The sequence below is a fragment of the Mesoplodon bidens genome (genome assembly GCF_964165515.1).
Source record: "Mesoplodon bidens genome assembly, chromosome: 16".
NCBI lineage: Eukaryota > Metazoa > Chordata > Mammalia > Artiodactyla > Ziphiidae > Mesoplodon > Mesoplodon bidens.
The window spans coordinates 76740738-76760885 of NC_138173.1; the positions used below are offsets into that span (position 1 = coordinate 76740738).

Genomic DNA, 20148 nt, shown 5'->3' on the forward strand with positions numbered 1-20148 from the left:
AACGCTGTCGTTGGAGAGGCCTGGAGGCCGGCCGGGCCTTCTCTGGGCCTTCCCTCCCGGCCTCGCAGAAAAGAGGGACAGGACGCCTACTGTGCGTGGCAGTCCGCCAGGCCAGGCGTCCCAAGTGCCTAAGGCAAGGCCTTTGAATCGATTGCTGAGTCATTTACATTTACTGACTCCTCCCTCTCCATCCAGGACGTTATTTGCTCCCTCTTCAAAAAATGCAAAGGGTGGGAATGCTTGGAAATGAGGTTGCGGTTATCAGGACCTTTGGGGAGGAAGGGGTGAATGTGGGGGGAGGGGTAATGAGGTTACAGGCTGAGACTGAAAAGGTGTATTGGGGCCAGACTGAGATACTCCCTGAACCCGCCGCATATGGGGCTGTCGCCCTGCGAAAGTGGGGAGCCAGCCCCTGGTGGTTCTGGAGTGGAGGAGGGTCGGTTTCCAGCAGCCTCCAAGCAGCGCCGCTAGGGACTGGCCTATGTCCCTGTGTCCTGCCAAATTCCACAGCCTAGGCCGGGGAAGTGCTGGAGACTCTGACCCTCCCAGATCAGAGGCGGAATCTCCGGGGTCACTCCAAGTCTTCAAGAGCCAGGGAAAGGCGCGAGGTGCTCGCGCTCCCAGAGGGCGGGCAACGCTGCGGAACACCCGGAACGCTCCTGCGCCTGCAGCGCGGGGCGTCACCGCCAGATGCCGCTGTGGTGCTCGGCGCGCCGCCCTGTGCCCCGCCCGCTCCGGGGAAAGCAAAAGTGGCGCGGGCTGCCGGGGTGGGACGGACCACTGAGAGCGGGGAGGGGGGGCCCGGGGCAGGGGGCGGGGCTCCGCGCAGGCCTCCGGCGCGTCTTCCCCCTTTGCCAGCCTCGCGAGATGGTTCGCTCCGGCCGCGCTGCGCTCAACGGTTCCCAGGCTGGCCGGCAGAGCTGGGGCATCAGGGCTGCAACGCCGCGCGCACTGTCGGCACCAGCGCCGAGGGCTCCGCAGCACCCCTGCGCCCGCCGCTGCCGCCGCCGCCGCGATGCTGGGGCTGCTCATGGCGGTACTGGCCCTGGCGCTCGCCTACTTCGCGCTGCTGGACGGCTGGTACCTGGTGCGCGTGCCGTGCGCCGTACTGCGCGCGCGCCTGCTGCAGCCCCGCGTCCGTGACCTGCTGGCTGAGCAGAGCTACTCGGGCCGCGTGCTGCCTTCGGACTTGGACCTGCTGCTGCACATGAACAACGCGCGCTACCTGCGCGAGGCCGACGTGGCGCGCGCCGCGCACCTGGCCCGCTGCGGCGTGCTCGGGGCTCTGCGCGCGCTCGGGGCGCGCGCCGTGCTGGCCGCTTCGTGCGCGCGCTACCGCCGCTCGCTGCGTCTGCTCGAGCCGTTCGAGGTGCGCACCCGCCTGCTGGGCTGGGACGACCGCGCCTTCTACTTGGAGGCGCGCTTCATCAGCCTGCGCGACGGCTTCGTATGCGCGCTGCTGCGCTCCCGCCAGCACGTGCTGGGCACCTCGCCGGAGCGCGTCGTGCAGCACCTGTGCAAGCGCAGGGTAAGCGTACCCCGCCCCGAGCGCACTCCTCCCGCTGGACCCTGAGGACTCCTGGTCCCTGCCCTCCGCCCCTGGGGAAGGCCTGCCGCCTACCCCTTTTGGGGTGCCCCTGTCCGGCCGAGTACCGCTCCAGCCCTTTTCTTTGGACCCAGGGCCTTCTTCACTGATGCCATTCCTCTTGGGACCTCTCAGGGTCCCCTCATCAACTCTCCGTAGTCGGACTCAGCATGCTCCCCTCCTGCCATCCCTTATTAACCCCTCAAGGCTCCCTGCCCCACGCTACGCCTTTTCCAGAACAGGGAAGGCCAGACCAGGCGTCTCCCAAAGAGTCTAAGTGTGGCTTGGATTGCGGAGCCGGCCTCACTGGTCCTTGGTTCTGAATGTAGCATGGAAGCTGGGTGGGGCTGGGGTGGGGAGATGGGGGCTGAGGGCGTTAGTGAGAGGAGGTTGCTGGGAGTTCTCAAGGACCTGAGACCCCCTTCACCCAGCTTAGACCTGAGGGGCTGGGTCACCATCACCTGGGTTAGGGGTGAGCCCTGAGCCCTATAGAGCTGCAAGCCCTTCTGCCTTTTCCAGTTGGAGAAAAGAAGCCTGCAGCACCTGCCTGGGGCTCAAGGCCCCTCCCCAGGGCCTGCTCCTCCCAGCACAGCCTGCTGCTGCATCATGGCCCCTGGGCCCTGGGGATGCTGCTGCGGTGCTGGTTGCCAGGGCAGGCTCCTGCTTCAGGCACGTTCCTAAAAACATGCTTGGAGCCTCCATGCCAAAGCCAGGGCCCGCTGGGCCCCTAGGTGCCCTCAGGCAGGGTGCTGCCCTCTCTGGCCCTGGACAGGAGCAGAGGAGGGACACAGCCGCACGTTAGTGACAAGAGGCCCTTCCTTTATATGGAGGTGGGGAAGCTGAGCCTCGGGGGCAATGCGAACCGCTTGAGGCTGCACAGTGGGCCACAGGCCAGTCCCCTGGTGTTCTGTCTCTCTGAGTCAGGGACGCCCCCAAAGGGCCGGGATGCCTCCCACCCCTCACCCACAGAGGTGCTCTGTATGTCCCTTCACGCGTCAGGAGGCTGGGAAGGATAGCCATCGAGGCTTTAAATCGACGGGCTGAGAGCTGCGAGCAGAAGGCGGAGGAGAGGGAGCCAGGGCCACTGTCCTGCAGGGGAGGGGGGTAAGGCGGGGGCTGATGGGTGAGACCCACATGAGAGGCGGCGGGGGGGCCCATACCATGGCAGGCGAGGACACTCAGCCACAGATAGCCAGGGGTCACCCAGCCTGATCCCCTGGGTCGGGAGGGTCCCGGGTGCAGTCCTGGGTTTAGTGTGGAACAGGCTGAGCCCAGTGCCCAGAGATCTGCATGCTGAAAGGCTGGTGTGGTGCAGCACGGCCTTGCAGGGAGGGCTGGGCTACAGCCAAGTCTGGATCTGGTGATTCCAGCTGGGCTGGGAGGAGGATACTTCCAAGAGCCAGGCCTGGACGTTGAGCAGAGCCAGGCCCAGCTCTGCCCAGACTTACCCTGTGACCCGGCTCTGAGCACCTCTGCCCAGCCTCCCTGGTGCCCTGAGGTGGGTGGGCATTCACCCTCATCCCTGAGAGTCCCGCAAGTCCTTGGACCCCTCCAGCCTGGCCCAGCCCCTTGCCCCGTGACAAAATGGTGGCCGAGTTTGCAGGGAGGCGGCTGGTGTGGCTGAGCAGGAGGGCGCAGGAACGCGGTGCTGAGCTGGGAGGTGGCGTCCAGCTCCTGTTGGCGCGCTGAGAGGGGGCCTCAGGCCTGGCCCTGTCCTGGGCTCTCCCGGCAGAGCCGCTCCGACGCCGCTTCTGCCCCTCCATCCCCTGCCCTGCCCCTGGCCGCTCTGGGTCTCCCGTCTCCTGTCGCCCCCTCCAACCAGCCGGCCTCAAGAGGCGTTTGCCCCGGACCTGGGAATGTGCAGTGGGCTTAGTCGCGACCCAGTGGGGGAGACAGGCCTGGTGAGGGGCGTGGTGCCCTGAGAGCGGGGGAGACACAGGCCTGGTGAGGGGCGTGGCACCCTGAGAGCTGGATGGGGAGGAGCCCGCACTGCGGGCGCCCGGGAGGGGCTGGGGCTGGGGAACCGTGTGAGCCGAGGTCCAGAGGTGTGAAGGCAGCAGCCTGGCTGTCCCCCCAACCCCCGGCCCTGCTGGTCCCCACGGCAGCGGGTGGCTGGTGGGAGTCTCACCCTCGTCTTCCCCTGCAGGTGGAGCCCCCTGAGCTGCCAGCCGACCTGCAGCACTGGATCGCCTACAACGAGGCCAGCAGCCAGCTGCTCCGGGCCGAGAGCGGGCTCGGCAATGTTGTAAAGGACCAGTGAGCACCACAGCCTACCCGCCCTGCCCACCAGCCTTGACTTGGGGGCAGTTGCCCACCCTTCCCCGCCTGCCAGGAGGCAGAGTGCACAGAATGGGCTGGCCTTGGGACCGGCCCAGCCCCCTTCACACGCTCAAGGCCCTCCCCCGCCCCCATTATTGATGCCCCTCTACGCCCCATCCCACGCGGAGCACGGGGTGCGGGTGACACAGGCACCCAGACCAGCTCTGCGCTCAGGATGATGACGACGGGCAAACTGGGAGGCCCAGGGCCCTTGGCATGCAGGCAGCGGGGTTTGGGGGTGGCCCACCCAGCAGGTGCAGCCCCGTGTCCGTGTGTCGAGTTGGGGGAGAGTGCCGGAGCAGGGGACTGGCTAGAGTTGCCCTGAGCACCAGAGCCTGGAGTCCGAGCTGCCGTGGGGGTGAGGCCGAAGCAGTCCTGGAGGCAGGGCTGGGCGGGCCTGGGGGCCTGATTCGGGCATGGCAAGGAGCTGGGAAGGATCCGAGCAGCATTTCAAGGCAGATCCCTCTGGCTGCGAGCGACGGAAGGGGGGGCCCAGGGCAGAGTCTGGCAGACCAGGGGTCAGGGAGACTGACCCAAGGGCACTCAGGAGGGAGGCCTGGCCACCGGGCTCCTGGGATGGGGCAGGTCCTGCAGCAGAGGCTCGTGGCCCTGGAGAGTGCTGGGGCCGGTGCCAGTCAGATGGCGCAGGGGCGCCAGTGGAGGGGTGAGCTGTCGTAGCTGGGGGTGTCCTAGTCGGGGCCTGCTGCTGGGGAGGGATTGGGGCGTGGGGTTCTGCCTGGGTGCCCTCACCCATCTGCACCCTTCAGTGCCCATAGGACTGTGCTGTGTGACGCTGGGGGGGGTGTCCTGCCCTCTCTGGGCCTACAGCACCTCTTGTCTGCCCTCCTGCTGGGGCTGTCCCTGCCTGACTTTCTGCCCCGCTGTTGACTTTTTTCCTTCCTGTGCAGAGCTGCTTCCCTCAGTGGGCTGAGGCTGGAGAGGGTCTTCTTGGTTTTGCTTGAGTGGCTCTGTCCTGGCAGCTGCTCTTGGGGCTCCCTGATGGTGTCACCGGCCAAGGGCTCCCACTCCTGCCCAGTCTCCCGCCTTGCAGCTGGGGAAGGGAGGCCTGGAGAGAAGCAGGCACTGGCCCGGAGCCTCCAGGAGCGCTGAGGGCAAAGCAGGTGGGCCTTGTCCCTGGCTGGCTGGGGACAGAGGTCAGGGCTCTGGGTGTGGGATTGCTGCTTTCCCGTGGGGGGGAGGGGCTGCCCAGGGCAGGGTGCCTGCTCACCTGTGCCCCTGAAGCTGCCCGCTCCGGCCCACGGGGCAGGCCAGAGCAGCTGGGGCCCAGGACTGCCCCCTTGCCACCCAGTCCACGACCCGCTGCCAGCTGGAGCCAGGAGCACAGCCACACCCCTCATGCCTCCCCTGTCCCCACAGTGTCATCTGCCTCACAGCCACCGTGGGAACACTGCAGTATTTCTGTTTTATTTAAAGAAAGCCCGAGAGTAAAGGGTCTTAAACGTGAGCTTGCTGGGGAGTCCTCATTTCCGAAGCCCTGGTCCCCCAGGGGTGTTTTCTGGCGTGGGGGGCTGTCGGGCTTGTTGGGTGAGGTTGGGGACCACGCTGGCAGGCAGGGATGCTGTCCCCATTCCACAGAACATGGGGTCGAGGCCAGAAAGGAGTTGCCCCAAGCCCCTCCAGCCCTGGTCCTCTCGTCTGCAGTTTTCCACAGGGACTTGGGAGGTCATGCCCCAGACTCTGGGTCTGGGCCCCCAGGCTCCTGGGGTCACTGCGCAGGGTGTGGGTGCCAGGGGGTCAGACGTCAGTGGGCCTTGATGCGTGGGGGCCAGGGGGAGCATAGGGGCTGTTCCGCAGGCTGCTCCAAGAGGGCAGGGAGTGGGACCCCTGGGATGTAAGGCAGGTGAGTGATGGAGGTGTGGGTGGTGTCCATGCTCTGACCACATGCCCAGGAGGGCCCGGCACCGGGACCTGGAAAAGAAGGGCAGTTGGAAGCAGCTGGGTTTGCAGGAGGCGTTCAGCGACGGGGCAGGGGAGCTGGAGAGGCAGGGAGCAGGTCAGCGGTGTGCTGCCAGGGTGGTCGGCTGGGGCCTCGGCCCTTTCCACCTTTCCGGGCAGCCTGAGGGCCTTGGGGACTGACGGGCCGTGCCTCATGCCTGTCCTGAGCCAGTGGCCACGTGGGGGGCAGTTGGGCACCCGCACAGAATGTCTGTTTCTCTTCGTGTAAGAGGTGTTTGCACAGGTCCTGAGAGGTCGGGGGCAGGGGAGGTTGGGGGATCGTATTCGGTGTCTGAGCTGAGCATTGCCAGACAGGACAAGTTCCGGGGTGGGACCACAGATAGGAAATGGTGCACGCGATGATCTGGGCCTGGGCAGGTCCAGCCAGTGGTCCGTTGTGCAGCACTCGTGGTGATTTGCTCCGGATGCCCCGCGGGATGAGGCCACTCCTCCCCTAGCGACTCCACAGCCAGGCTAAAATTGTTCCCTTTGCAGGAAGGACAGGGAGGAAGGAGGGAGGGAGGGAGGCCCGGCTGCTTGGACCCAAAGCCTTTTCTGGAATTGACGAAGGTGGCGACTGCTCTCTGCCCACGGGCTGCCTGGCCTGGAGGCAGCTCTGCCCCTGGGACCCCGGCCCCGCCCTACCCGGCCCCACTGCCCCATCTCCAGGGAGCGGAGCGTGGTCTTGCACATGGTGCTGTGGGCACTGCAGGTCGTGGTGACTCAGCTGGACACGCTGGTGGGCTCAGGACAGGTGTAACATCGCAAGGCCAACAGTGGGGAAGGAGTGGAGAGGGATGGGTCAGGCAGGCCCCAGTCCTCCCAAGCCCTCTGACCAGAAGGCCCAGGTTTGAGGGGGACAGCTCCACCCCGGGTCCAGTCGCCCACCGACCAAAACTCAGGGAAGATTCAAGAGCTTCGAGCTGGGGTCCCTGAGGCCTGAGGCCGATAATGCCCCTGGAGGAGCCAAGGCCAGGCAGGGATGAAGCAGCTTTGGGAGCACGGGGGGGGCACTGGGGCCCCTGCAGTAAAGGGCCTGGCAGGGGCAGGCGGGTCACCCCTGGTGTCCTCATCAGCAAAATGCAGGACCTGAAGGGCTGCAGAGGGGATCAGGGATCAGGTAAGGAGGTATGTGGCGTGCAGGGTGGGCCGGGCTGGGCCCGGTGTGCCCGCTGGTGGAAGCTTAACAAGGGAGGGGAGAAGAGCCACAGCCCAGTGAGGCCCAGGCCGGTCAGGGCACAGGCTGGTGGGGTGGTGGGGGCGCTTAGGGCACACAGGCTCCTCTTCCCTCCAGCCCCAGTGCCCCACCCCTACCATGGCAGCCCGGGCCGCCCGTGTGCACAGTGAGGCCCCTCCACCCCCGCTGACTCTTGCTGTGTCTCTCAGGATGACCTCAGTTTTCCCCTCTGGGAAATGGGCAGAACCATCTGGCTAGGGCCCACCCAACCGAGCTCCTTTTCTGGTTGGGTGTGGGCCCCCCAAGGGCCTGGGATGTCTCTCAGACCCCGAGTCTCCCAGTATGTCTGGTTTGCTTCCCTCTTCTCCACCTCCTGCTCCCCCAACCCCCAGGGCCTCCCTGGTGTCCACAAGTCCCCTCCTGAGACCTGCCCCCACACCACGGCCCGGGAGCAGGGAGCATGATTCTGACCCTGCCCGCCCGCCCCAGCGGAAAGCCCTTCTCTGGCGCCTCATGCGCCCCTCTGGCGGCCCCGCACCCCTCACCAAGCTCACAGCTGGCGGCCAGCGCCAGCAGCGCCAGCCGTGTGCCCCCCAGAGCCTGGTCCCTGCAGCGCGCGGTCCTGGGCCTGCCGCGCAGGGATGGTGAACACCCGCTGCAGCCACCAGACCGGTCAGCTGAGCAGATCAGGGGACTGGTTTTCCCGTGGGTGGCAGAGGTACGGAGACCCGCCCCCCCGCCCACTGGGGCCCACCCGCCTCCAGCTGGACACCCGCTCCTCCCTCATGCCTCCACCTCCCGCAGTCTGGGCCCCTCCCCGCACCCTCACGACCCCCCCTTAGGACTGGGGTTTCCTCACTCGCCTCTGCAACTCCCTCGGTGGGGCTCTCTACCTTGTCCCCCCACCCCAACCTGAGACATCCCTGCACCTGAGGAAGACCCCCCAGGCTACCTGGAAGGGAGCAGCAGAGGGTGAGGGCTCTCCTGCACCCTGACTCCTGCCTCAGTCAGGCACCTGTCTGGCCTGGGGTCCCCACTCCTTTCTCCAGGGTGGATTCCTGGTCTAGTGGTTCCACGTTCGAATCCTCCCAGGGCACCCCAGGCCCCAGCACCCAGCTTCTTTGAGGTGGTCATGTGGAACGCAGTGATGGGGAATGGCCGCCAGGACAACCAGCCAAAATGTGCTCACAGGCTTAAGGGGACAAAGACAGGAAAAGTGCTGGGTCAACAGGAAGGTCCTGGATAGTGGGAGGGGGAACGGGCAGGGTCGTCTTGGGATGCTAATCCTGACATCCCCTGGAGGGGCAGGCACACCTGGGTCAGGGCCGAGGGGGCTGCCCCTCAGGCAGGGCTCCCCTGGCCCAACTGCAGGTCACGAAGTGGACAGGCAGGCCCTTGCCCCGGCTCAGATGGGGAAGATGTGGATTTGGGCCCTAGATTCAAGCGGCTCCAGGCACTGCTCCCCCTCCCCGCCCCAGGGCGGCCTGCACCTCAGCCTCGCCAGGTGTGCCCCACCTGTGACCCTGTCACCCCCTCCTCCAGGCCCCATGCTGCCGGAACACTCGCTGGGAGCGTAGGGGCGGGTTGTTGACAGGGCTGCGCGCAGACGCACTTGGGGCTCTGCTGCGGCCTCGTTCAACCCTCCGTCTTCTACCGAAGGCTCCAGATCTCACTCCCCAGTTCGACCCCCCGTCTTCTACCGAAGGCTCCAGATCTCACTCCCCAGTTCGACCCTCCGTCTTCTACCGAAGGCTCCAGATCTCACTCCCCAGTTCGACCCTCCGTCTTCTACCGAAGGCTCCAGATCTCACTCCCCAGACTCCGCCCCCACTCTTCCTGCACCAGGGATGCCCTCCCCACCCCTGCCTCTCGTGGTTGAAGTTCTGTCTTGGGACCGCCTGCCTCGCCCCGCCGCCACCCCACGGCCTTTTCTAGCCTCCGGGCATCAGCTCCATTTGGCATCTGGTCTTTGACCCCGAGACTGGGAGGGCCTATGTCCCCCTGGGCACTGGGTCGGGGGACACCTAGCCTTCCTTAACACCCAGAATGTGTCAGACACTCCGCCTGCTGGATCTTATTTTCCTCACTACAGCCAGCGATGGTACCCAGTGCTAATGCCTGGATTTTGGATGCAGGATGGGAGGCTCTAGCAGCGAGCTGACAGGCTGGTCATCCAGGGAGGGCTGGGCAAAAGCCAAGACAGCAGCTGGGCGTGTCTGATTCTGCTCTTCACCAGGCTGCCAGGCTTGATGCTGGGCGCAGCTGGTCCTGGTGGTGCAGACACCACACGCGCAGCCGAGGTTCCTCCTCGGGTTGAGCCCGCTTCCTTTGCTGTGCCTGGCCCACCGCCCTCCTGCCCTCAGACCCAGGGCCCCCACCTGTTCTTTCCTTCCGGAACATGCCTGGCCCTTGGGCATTAGTTCCTCCTAGAGTTTCTGCATGACCCCTGCTGGGGAGACACAGGCTGAACCTTTCTGCCAAGTTGCTACCTACTTAGGGTGAGGAGGAATGTGCCCCAGCCAGCACCTGGGCTGCTCTGCTTAGGATGCCTCCCTGATAAGAGGTCTACATCCCTCTCTCTGTTTCTCCAGGAGCCTCCGGATCAGAGATCAGCATGCCACCAGGCTCAGGGCTTAGCCTGTGACCAGGCTCAGGGCTCAGAGTGTGACCAGGGCCAGGGCTCAGAATGGGACCAGCATCAGGGCTCAGAGTGTGACCAGGCTCAGGGCTCAGAGTGGGACCAGCATCAGGGCTTAGCCTGTGACCAGGGTCAGGGCTCCGCTGCTCTGTCTGCCTGGCATGGCCTCCTACCCAGCCTGCCTGTGGGGTTGTCTCCTCAGAGCAGGCTCTGTGGATCCCCAAGTAGGCCAAGGGGTTTCCCTACCTGGGTTTCCACTTACCTGTGCCCCTCTTGTGTCCGGCAGAGCAGACTGAGGGCCCTTAAACCCATGTTTCTAAGATGTGAAGAAACTGCGCAGACAGTGTGAAGGGCTCCTGGGGCTGTGGCTGCTGCCTGTTTCTTCTAACTGCAGCACCCAGTGGGACGCCCTAATGGATTCTTCCCTGTCCTAGTGGGCACTCAGGCTGCTCAGTCTGTGCTCAAAACACTGCTGTGAGCCTCCTCCTCTGCAGTCTTCACGGCCTTTAGCCACAGGCAATGGGACACACACACGGGGGCCAGATCAGTCCCTCGAGCACCGTGCCGTCTCCCTCACGGGCAGGGCCCTCCTGGTCCAGTGGTTAGGGCTTCTTACCCCACGTCCCTCCCGTCCCAGGTGTCTGGGTGACCTCTCGGGAGCCTGCACTCAACAACACTCCAGGGACATCTTACAGCTTCACAGACGGCACCTCCAAGAGGCTGCGCGATACCCGCAAGGGCACACAGCGGGCGGGGTCCCTGCCGCCTTGGCATCATTGTCCTGCCATTTTTTTGCTCAAGGATTTAAAATGCTACTTCCTTCATTTTGCTCCTCTCTGGGAGTGTGGTTGAATGTCTTTTTCTCTGAATGTGGATTTGTAGTTTTCTTTATATAGGAAAGGAATCCACCTCTTTTTCACATATAGCAAATGTTTCCCACCTTGTCTTCTAGTTTTGTTTATGGCATTTTTCACGCATTTCTTTTTAGATTTTTATGTCATCATGAATCTTTCTCAATCGAATTTTGAGTCTTGTTTTTCCTAAAATGATTTTTCTTTTTTTTCTTTTTAACAGCTTTATTGGGTGTATTTCCCATACCATGCAGTTCACCCTTGTGAAATGTTTTTGGCATATTTAGAGATATGTGCAACCATCAGAGTCGGTTTTTGAATACTTTCATCGTCTCAAAAAGAAACCCCTACCCTTTGGCCGTCACCCCCAAACCCCCTGATGGGAGCCCCTGGGGGCGGAGGGTCAGCCCCCCACCTGGGTGGACATGGTCCCCTCTCTCAGGCCTTCTGGGCTGAGGCCAGTGGGTTCTCTCCCTGTCCTGCTCCTGACTTACTGTACGCCTGGGTCAGGCTCTGCCCCTCTGAGCCTGGCTCTCCCCACCTGGGCCAGGAGGGTGTGGCCAGCCCACTCTGCACCCCCTACCCATGGGTGGCAATAGTGATACAGTGGCTGGAGCCTGCTGGGCATCTGGACTTGTGGGAGCATCCTCCAAAGCCCTTGCACTGGTGACACTGCAAGGCTTGGACTGCAGCCACAGGCATAGGGACAGACAGATGGACACACAGACAGGGACAGAGCTGAGGGCACCTCCTGCACAATGGCACCCTCTCTTTCCACTCAGTGACGCCTCAGTGGACACTCAGCACCCGGCGGGGCTCCCATGATCCCCTGGCCATAGGCTGAACCGGGGGAGGGAGAGGAGACCGCCCAACCCCCGTGACCCAGCCCTGGCTGTGATGAGGGCTTTCTCTGCATTGAGCTCAGATCCCCCTGTCTTCCTGTCCTCATCCATACACCCTGATGACGCAGGGGCCGTTCTTGGGGGTCATTGGTGAGGCCTGGGCCCCGAGCCTCACAGTCTTTTCCCACAGGGCAGAGACCCCCCTTCCCCAGGGTCCCTGCAAGGGGATACAGTGGGCAGATCCCAGAAACAGTTGGGAGGGGGTGGGCTGGGGCTGTTCAGATGCTTCCTCTGTCCATCTCATTTAGGGCCATGGGGCTGGTGAGGCGGGTGCTGACCCAGATGGGAAAACAGGTGAGGGCTGGGGGAGTGGGCTGGCTGGGATTGGATTGGGGGGCCCAGCTGGTCTTGTTAAAGCATCTGGGTGGGTGGAGATGCCACCCCAACTCGGGGGTCGGTGGGGAGATGATGAGGCCAGGTGTGGGCAGCCCCATTTGGGGGCATGTCCCCGAGGAGCCCTCGAGCAGGCCTCAGGGGCAGAGGCAGCCAGCGACAGTGGATGTGGGTGGAGCCAGAGAAGACTGCAGAGATGGGAGTGGGAAAACTGCCTCCAGAATAAGGCCAGACCGGAAAGGGGAGAGGCCTGGATCCTCCCTGGGGGAGAGGAAGGAGGAAGGCAGGAGAGGGTGGACCCAGGAGCAGGCCAGGCCATCAAATTCAGGTGGGTGGGGTCACTGCTGGACTGGGAAGGCCTGTGGGGGTGGGGGAAGGAGGGGTCAAGCCAGGGGCAGGGTGCTGAGTGGTCCGCAGCTCCTGCAGGGACGAGGACAGGGTGAGGGCTCAGCTGTTGGGCCCGCAGGTCCGGGGAGGGGCTGGGCAGAGGGTAGGAGCTGGTGGATGGGAGGGCCAGTGCCTCAGGAAAGGGGGTGCGGGGGCAGGAAGTGGGCTCCCCCAAGGTGGGAGTCACAGCTCAGTGGTGGCCGAGATCGGAGGGACAGGCTTAGAGCAAGTGGGGAGGGCTGGAAAGGAGGTGGCCCTGATCCCTGGACTCACCCGGCTCCAGGTTCAAGGCAGCGGCCAGCAGGAGCCCAAGGAGCAGCCTCATGTCCTCCTGGGGGAGGCTTGGCTCCCAGGGCACCTGGGCTGCCGTCTTAAACCAGCTGCTGCTCTGCCCTGCCCCACAGGCCAGCACAGCCGAGGAACTGGACTGGGGCCTGGGCAGCACGGGGGTCCAGCCTGGTCCCCAGGCTCGATGGCTGTGTGGCCTCCGGAGAGCCTCATTTAATTCCATAAACCTCTTTCCTGGTCCTCAAATGATACGACTGGGGATCACGTAAGGTGGCGTGACACACGATGAACCCTCAGCACACAGCCTCTGGCCTCCCAGGTGAACAGGAATGAGGGTCTGGCTCAGGCCTGGGGGCCTAGCCCCTGGCCCTAAACATGCAAACAAAGCTTAGGGCCCCGAAACCAGAAGCTTCACCAGCACGGCACCCTGCGGTGAGTTAGCTGAGCAGCTGCCCCCCGAAGAGCCACAAAACACGGTCCTCAGCTTTCCCATCTGTCAAATGGGCCTCCCTCCAGAAGTGGTGGTTCTGCACTGCCTGCCCCCTGGGAGTGACAAGGGACCCTGGTCATGATCGCGACTGTATTGCAGGGCCCAGGACCTGTGGGTGTTTGCCAAGTGCTGTGGGGCGGGGAGCAGAAAGGCCCTTGGTATTAAGAGAGGCCCCATGATGGGTGAGAGCCCAGAGGGACCCTCCTGAGAGCAGGAGCCAGACTTTGTGGGAGCGCTGCGCTAGCCAAGCCATTCTGCCAAAATGGGAGGCGCCGTGGGGGCGGTGTGGGTGGCTTCTGAAGGGGGCCAGCCCTGCTGGCCCAGAGGCCCTTGTCTGCCCTGGCAGCCCGAGTGGCTTTTGTCCATCCCTCTATCTGGTGGGCCCCTGTGGGTAGTCAGTCTCAGACCCCGCTCCCAGGCACAGAGGAAGAGCCGGTGTCAGGAGCTAGAGAGCTGGGTGGGGGGTGGGTTCCTGGGGTCCTACCTCCCCCACCAGCCCCGTCAGCCTTCCCCAGGGGGCCGCTGGGTGAGGTGATAGGTCTGCCTCGCTCCCAGGGAACCAGAACGGGGGCCGCTCCCGTGAACCTTGGGAGTCCTCCTGCCTCTCCTGCCTGGCTCCCTCCCCTCCCATGGGTCATCCCCTGCCCTGGGCCAGGGCTGGTTCCGAGGTCAAGACTGGGCAACCCAGGGTGGGCGGGAGTCTAGGACAGACAGAGCCAGCAGGACCAGCAAACCAGACCACTGGGTGGAGGTGAGCGCAGGAGGGGTGGCTGGTGAGACAGAAAGTCGACACACATATTCATCCGTTTATTCAATAGCTCCAGGAGGTGCAAACGAGACCTCTCTGGGAGGCCGTGTGAGGGAGGGGGGCCATGGCCTGAAGTCGATGCCCATGCTGGGTAGGGTCAGGAAGTGGATGGGAAAGGCACCATCCATCCGTCCGTCTGTCCGTTCATCCATCTGTCCACCCGGTGCCTCCTGTGTGCCAGGCCCCAGACTGGGCAGTTACGCCCCAGCCTGGTGAGCACTATTGTCCCCATTTTATCAGCAAGACAACAGAGGCTCAGAGGTGTGAACGACAAGCTCCAGATCGGCCTGAGGGATAGGATCCAACAAAATTTGGGGAAGGGGGAGAGATGAAAGAGACCTCTCACTTTCTTTTTGCCTTTGTCAGAGGTTTAGAATCATGAAAATAAATACACGTTCATCACCACAAATCAGATGTTACAAAGGGAGGTGAGAAGCAGCTGTCCAGCCTCCCCTCTGCACGTCCGTCTGCACCGGGGCCGCAGCTGTGTTCCAGGCAGATGGACGGCACAGGAGTCCACGGAGGTGCCACCACACAGTCAAGCAGCCGCTCCTGAGACAGGCAGGCTGCTTCCAGATCTGAAACGCCGCGAAGAGCCGCGGGGAAGAGCCTGGGCCTCTCCGCCTGCTGAGCGGCCTCGTTTCCGTTGGGGACCCTCGATCCTGACGCAGGTGGGGAAGGGGTCTGGGCCGGGTGAGCTCGGAGTGCCTGGCGCCCCTCTGCCCTCGTCTGCGCTATTCCGCCCCTGGCCCAGCACCCAGACACAGGGCTGGACGCCCTGACTCTTTCACGGCTTCTCACACCTGGTGCTGATTTTCTCCTTCCTTCCTAACCCTAAGCTGTTACAATGATTTCACATGCTAAAATCTCTTAAATTTATAAACCCACCTTCTCAGCTTCCCCTTCCTCTCCCAGCTGATGGGAGAAGTGACTGCAGGGTGGGGCAGGGGTGCAGTGGGGGCGGGGGACAAGAAGTCCCACCTGGCTTGGGCAACTACTTCACCTCTCTGTGCCTCAGTTTCCTTATCTGTGAAAGGGACATGATAACGGCTCCTACCTTGCAGGGTTGTCTTGCAGTGCTTAGAGCCACGACTGCAGGGAAACGGGCAGATGTTAGTTACTAACCTCATGGACAGTCGGGACAAGTTGACTTGTTTGATTTCCAAGGGCCCTACTGGTACGGTCCCCTGATTTTGCAGTGCCACGCGCTTCCCACTAGGGGGCCCGGCCAGGGCGTGAGCATAACACATTAGGTGTGTCTGTGCTGAGTTTTGACCACAGCCGGGCCAGGCAGAACCCAGTCTGTGGAGATGGGATGGGCAGCATGGTCCCCGGTGCTGGGGGCGGTGCCATGGGTATTGGGATGGGACCAGGTCAGGGTGGAGGAGACGGAGGCAAGAGACAGGTGTGAGAAGCTCCCCCAACACCAAGCACACACAGCTGCTGGATCCCTGCTCTCAGTGACCCCAGAGCCCACAGGGGGCCAGGACGGGAGGGAGGGAGGGAAGGAGGACCCGATCTAGCCGAGGAGCCACCGGACCCAGGACAAAGTGCTTGCACAAGCAGGGCAGTGACAGTGCTTCCCAGGCCTCTCCTGCTGAGTCAGAAGGGCAGTCTGCCCAGGACTGCCCTCCCTCCCAGGAAGCATCTGGAGCTGCAGTGGCCCCGCAGCCAACTCTGCAGGGAGTGTGGTCACTTCCCTGAGATGGACCGCTCCTGGGAGTCTTTGGGTGGAGGAGCTGGGGGTGGGGTCTGGCTTCCCCCCAGCCTCCCCCAGGGAGGGGCTCACACCACACTGGGCATCAGGGGGAGGGGCCACCTGGCTGGCTGTCTGGGGTTCAGTCCTTCTGCTTCTTGGCCCTCTGGGAAGCCTGACCCAGGCCTGCCTAAGGACCTCCTACCGGGGCTCCCCCAGGGCAACCGGATCCCCTGAGGTCTGGCGGTCCCAGAGCGAAGCTCTCAAGAGGGAATTTCCAGCACAGGTCCCCCTGACAGGAGCCATGCTTAGGGGCCAAGGGCTTCTGAGTTCCAGGGACAATACCCCACGTGGGCACCTGCCACCATCCTGCACACTTGGGCCGTGCCAACCTGAAGGGGCTCCTTGGCCCTCCCCGGACACTGGAGCTGGGGGCACTGATCAGCTGAGGAGGCCTCAGGCGCTGTGTGACCCCCGGCACAACGCTGCACGTCCTGACTGGCCTCACTGGAAGGAGGGCCCGGCTCCCCGGGCCACCCGGATACAGAACAGCAGACACTGGGCAGACCCGGGCTTCCCCAAGCTGGCCAAGGGTGGGGCTCACCTAGGGTGGGTGCCTTTTAAATGATGCCCTTTCTTGGGTCTCTGGGGGTCCCAAGGCCCAGCTTGACTGGGGGCACCTGAGAGCCACTCCCTGAGCTGAGGCTGGAGCGCTCCGGCCGGAGCGGAGCTCCCGCCCTCCCCGTGGGCAGAGTCAGAGGTCGAGGGGCCCGCGAAACCCTTCGGGGCCAAGGCCGGCGCACCCGGCACTCGTTCAGTCTGGATCCTGCTGCCGCCCGGATGGCAGTCAAGCCGCTGCGAGGGGCGAGGGGATCCCGGCTGCGCGGGGAGGGAGCGCGGCCCTTTGCACCCTTCTTTCCCGATCCGTCCTCCCCTCCTCCCCCGGACCTCCCCTCTCCTTCTCCCCTCCCCTCTTTTCCTGACCCCAGTCCCCCTCCCTTCCCCGACCCCTCCTCCCCTCCTTCCCCGGACCCTGCCTTCCCTTCCCCTCCCCTCCCCTCCGGCGGACCGAGCCCACCCCTGCCCGGCGCGGCCCCAAGCGTCCACCAGAGGGCGCCCCGCTCCGGTTCAAGGATGCACCACCCCCGCCCCCGCCCCAGCGAATCCTCGGCACTCCGGGAAAGTTCGCCGCCCCAAACCCCCGCCCCCCGTGAAGAGGCGCACTCCGCCAGGGCCTGCTTAGGGCTGAAGGCCAGGCTTCGGGTGGCCACCGCTTTGCTCCCTTCCCTCCTGGCCCAAAATAGTCCTGGGATCAGCTCTCAAGCTCGACCAAATATAGCCTGGCCTCTCCAGGCTCAGGCCTTGCGCAGGGGCCCAGCGCCAGGTCTGGAGGGGCCTCAGGGGCCTCTTCAGGCTGAGCCACTTCCTCCCCTGCCCAGGGCTGCCTAGACACGAGGGGACGGCCGACGGGGGGGTGGGCACAGGTCTTCCCCGATCGGCCTGCCATGCCACACCTGCCCTGGACAGCTCTCTTGGGGCCCTGGAGAGCCTTCTTCCTAGGACTGTTCTCCACCCCCTGGGTCCCTAATCTCCCCTCCCCCTCCAGCACACTTACAGGGCAGACGCAGAGGTCCCCTTCACATCAGTGTTCACCGGCCAACTGAAGATCCCCCATAAACAGCACACCGTGCCCACACCCCCATCCTTGGACAGAGGAGGGGGCTGAGCTGCCCCGTCAAAGCCAGATGCCTTGGGAGGTGTGGTCCCACATCGGCCTTCTTAAAACAACAGGTCATGACCTGGAAGCAGACCCCCAGGTGGCTGGGGGAGGTCAAGAGTCCTCTTGCAGACACTCCTGGATGTGGCTGGGGGGGTCTGGGGAGGGCAGAGGGGGAGTGTGCAGGGGAAGTGGGTGGGACCGTGCTGCTCAGCACTTTGCCCTTGAGTGAGTCTGTGGAGGGCGGGACGGGGCTTTAGAGCAGACCCCAGAGAGTGGCCAGGAGTACAAGGGCCAGGGTTGCAGGGGCCGCGAGGCCAGCGCCGTTACACAGGTCGTACTGGCAGCAGGAAGTGGTGGACGCGTGCTTGGAGTAGCCATCGTACACGGTCTCAAAGCAGCTGGGCACACATGACTTGCTCACCTTCATCCTGGTCGGGGTGTAGTCTGCAGAGGGATGGGGAGGTGGGCCAGGACGCTGAGGGGGCCAACCCCAGCACGCAGGGCCATTAGGCCAGGTTCCCCTAAGCCAGGAGCTCCCAGAAAGGATCCTGGGGCAGGTGGGAGCCTCCCTCCTCAGCTCCCTCACACTCCCCCACCCACCGCCGTGCTCCCCAGGCAGGGCTGTGAGGGGCATCCCAGCAACTCACAAGTGCGTGTGGTCATGCAGTAGGTGACCATGGCCGGGCAGCGCATGGGGTTGAAGCAGTTTTCGCCATTGTAGGCGCACACGTGGCAGTCCAGAGCCTGGGCTGGGGGCCGGGGGCCGGGGCCGGAGGGAGATCGGAGTCAGAGAACAGCAAGAGGCCCCCTCCTCCAGCCCATCAGCCCCCTGGTCCCGTCAGCTTCCCCAGGTCAGAACAGCTGGGAGGAGAGGCGGTCACTGGGATTTCCACCCCCACCCCCTCCAGCCTGCCTGCCCCCAAAGGTGGGTCTGTCCATCCCTCTGTTCTCCATCCATCTTACCCACAGGTAGGCCCACCAAGGCCACCAGGAACAGGGCGAGCAGGGGCACCATGGCCGGAGGTGAGAGAGCAGAGTGGGAGCAGGGAAGTGGAGAGCAGCTGGTCCTCGATTCAACTCAGGCCAGGGCTGGGGCAGGGCACAGACGGGGTGGGACAACCCCCTGCCCTCTGGGAGCTCCTGGTCGACTGGAGGCGCTATAGCCCTGCACAGAGGGGGATGAGGACAGGTGGTCACAGCAGGGCCTGAGGGACCCACAGGCTTGGGCAGAGGAGCCCCCCAACTCAGCCTGGGAGTCAGGGAAGACTTCCTGGAGGAGAAGACATGAATGAGATGAGAAGGAAGCAGGGGTGGGGAGCCAAGGGGAGGCCAGAAGGCTGGAGGGGCCTTGAATGCCAGGCCAAACCCACAGTCTACCAGGGATGGTTGATGCAGGGGCCCAGGAGCTTGGCACCCAGCCCTCTCCCACCCAGGGCCCTGGGGCCCTGGGGGTGGGTCTATCCTCACTGATCCCCCTACCCTTTGCCCCTGGCGTGTCCCCGCGTAGGCCCCCCGACTTCCTGACACTTTCAGGGCCCAGCTAGGGACCCCTCTCTCGGAAGACCTCCAGAGCCCTGCCTGAGGTTTTGAGTCAGTACTGCAGAGCTCAGAGCTCAGGCCTTGCGCAGGGGCCCAGCGCCGGGTCTGGAGGGGCCTCAGGGGCCTCTTTAGGCTGAGCCACTTCCTCCCCTGCCAAGGGCTGCCTAGACACGAGGGGACGGCCGACGGGGGAGGTGGGGGTGGGGCACAGGGCTTCCCAGATCTGCAGCGGAAGGCTTCGGGGCTCTGTCCAGCTTGTGGGGGAATGCGCTTTGAATGCACTCCAGGAGGGCACTTGGGCAAGACAAGAACTTCCCAGTCTGGACCTGCTGTTTGGAGCGGAGATGCCCACTCTCTCGGAAAGGGTCTGGGGGGGTGTATGGAGTACGACTCCCCTCCCCGCGCGGATAGTCCAGCCCCGGGTCCCCGAGTTAGACCCTCCCCTTCCCGAGAACAACAAATCCATCTTCCATGACCCATTTTCCGGGCGTGCACCTCGGGATGTCAAAGGTCTGAGCAAGGCCGGGCCTGCGGCTCCTGCTCTTCCCGCCCCCTCCCGGAGAGCCCCACCCCCAAGACTGCGGTCCCAAGTTCGGGCGGCTGTCGGGGTGATCTCAACCATGACCTTCACCACAATGAGCCCCCGGTGCGCCTAGGACTCACCCCTCGCCGGCCCTTCCAGCCCGTGTCTGACAGTGCGTCCGTCCTTGAGCCCCGCAGTGACCACGCCGCGCCGCCGCCCCACGGCAGAGCCGCCCATCGCGCGTGACCTCACCGCAGGCCCCGCCCCGCCCCGCCCCGCCCGCGAGTTAGTCCTTCCCGCGGGGACTGGGCCCCACCGCCCTCCGCGGAGAGCCAACCGTGCCCAGACCTAGGCCCCCGCAGTGACACCCGCGCTACCGTCAGACGCACGCGCCCCTCGGGATGGGGCCACGGGCCATCTCCACGGGGACGGAATCTTCTGCCCCTCCCTCCCTCTCCCTGCTTCCGCCCGCCGCCCTTTGCCCACTCACCCCCGTGTTGCTAGTCAGCCCCGCACCCCAGCAGCAGCCCGCGCCCCTTCTTCCTTTAGCCCAGTTGTACCGGGATGTTAGCGGAGCTGCAGCGAGTGCGGGGGGGGGGGCGCGGTGCTGACTTCTGGATCCGGCTTCTGGGTCCCCACGTGGCCCCGCTTTACCTGCTGTGTGACCTCTGCAAGTTACCTAGCATCTCTGGGCCTCGGTCCCCACACCAGGTCCCTCTTAACAAAGAGTAAAAGCAAGCCTTGAAAGGAGCCCATTGTTTCATGGACCCCCTTCCACGGTAATAATAATGTTTAAGGCAAATTTTAAGATGTTCATGGGCCCTAAATTTTTTTCTAATGCGAGGGAAAAAATGCAACATTTTCTTTGACCCTCAATTTTATTTTTCTTTAAAAGCGTTGAACCACTTTGGGGACCGTAGGCCCTGAGCCTCCAGA

General features: G+C 64.1%; 2 protein-coding genes across 2 annotated transcripts; one reads left to right on the forward strand and one right to left on the reverse strand.

Annotated features, from left to right (window-relative positions):
* The first annotated feature begins 918 nt into the window (after positions 1-918).
* Positions 919-3939, forward strand: THEM6 (thioesterase superfamily member 6). The gene is made up of 2 exons (XM_081258703.1): positions 919-1528; positions 3732-3939. The coding sequence occupies exons 1-2, from the start codon at positions 1016-1018 to the stop codon at positions 3843-3845; spliced, it is 627 nt and encodes a 208-aa protein (XP_081114829.1). The 5' UTR covers positions 919-1015; the 3' UTR covers positions 3846-3939.
* A 12580-nt stretch (positions 3940-16519) lies between these two features.
* LYNX1 (Ly6/neurotoxin 1) lies at positions 16520-19440 on the reverse strand. Its single transcript, XM_081258532.1, has 4 exons — positions 19353-19440; positions 18114-18315; positions 17798-17899; positions 16520-17594 (listed from the first exon to the last, which is right to left on the reverse strand). Exons 2-4 carry the CDS (start codon positions 18163-18165, stop codon positions 17404-17406), a joined length of 345 nt encoding a protein of 114 aa, XP_081114658.1. The 5' UTR covers positions 18166-18315; positions 19353-19440; the 3' UTR covers positions 16520-17403.
* Between the last annotated feature and the right edge of the window lie 708 nt (positions 19441-20148).

Excerpts from the sequence above, each read along its gene's own strand:
- THEM6 (XM_081258703.1), top strand. The coding sequence starts at position 1,016 with ATGCTGGGGCTGCTCATGGCGGTACTGGCCCTGGCGCTCGCCTACTTC. Across the intron at positions 1,529-3,731 it reads AGCACCTGTGCAAGCGCAGG|GTGGAGCCCCCTGAGCTGCC; the intron begins GTAAGCGTACCC and ends CTTCCCCTGCAG.
- LYNX1 (XM_081258532.1), bottom strand. The coding sequence starts at position 18,165 with ATGGTGCCCCTGCTCGCCCTGTTCCTGGTGGCCTTGGTGGGCCTACCT. Across the intron at positions 17,900-18,113 it reads CTTGGTGGGCCTACCTGTGG|CCCAGGCTCTGGACTGCCAC; the intron begins GTAAGATGGATG and ends CCCGGCCCCCAG. Across the intron at positions 17,595-17,797 it reads CTGCATGACCACACGCACTT|ACTACACCCCGACCAGGATG; the intron begins GTGAGTTGCTGG and ends ATCCCTCTGCAG.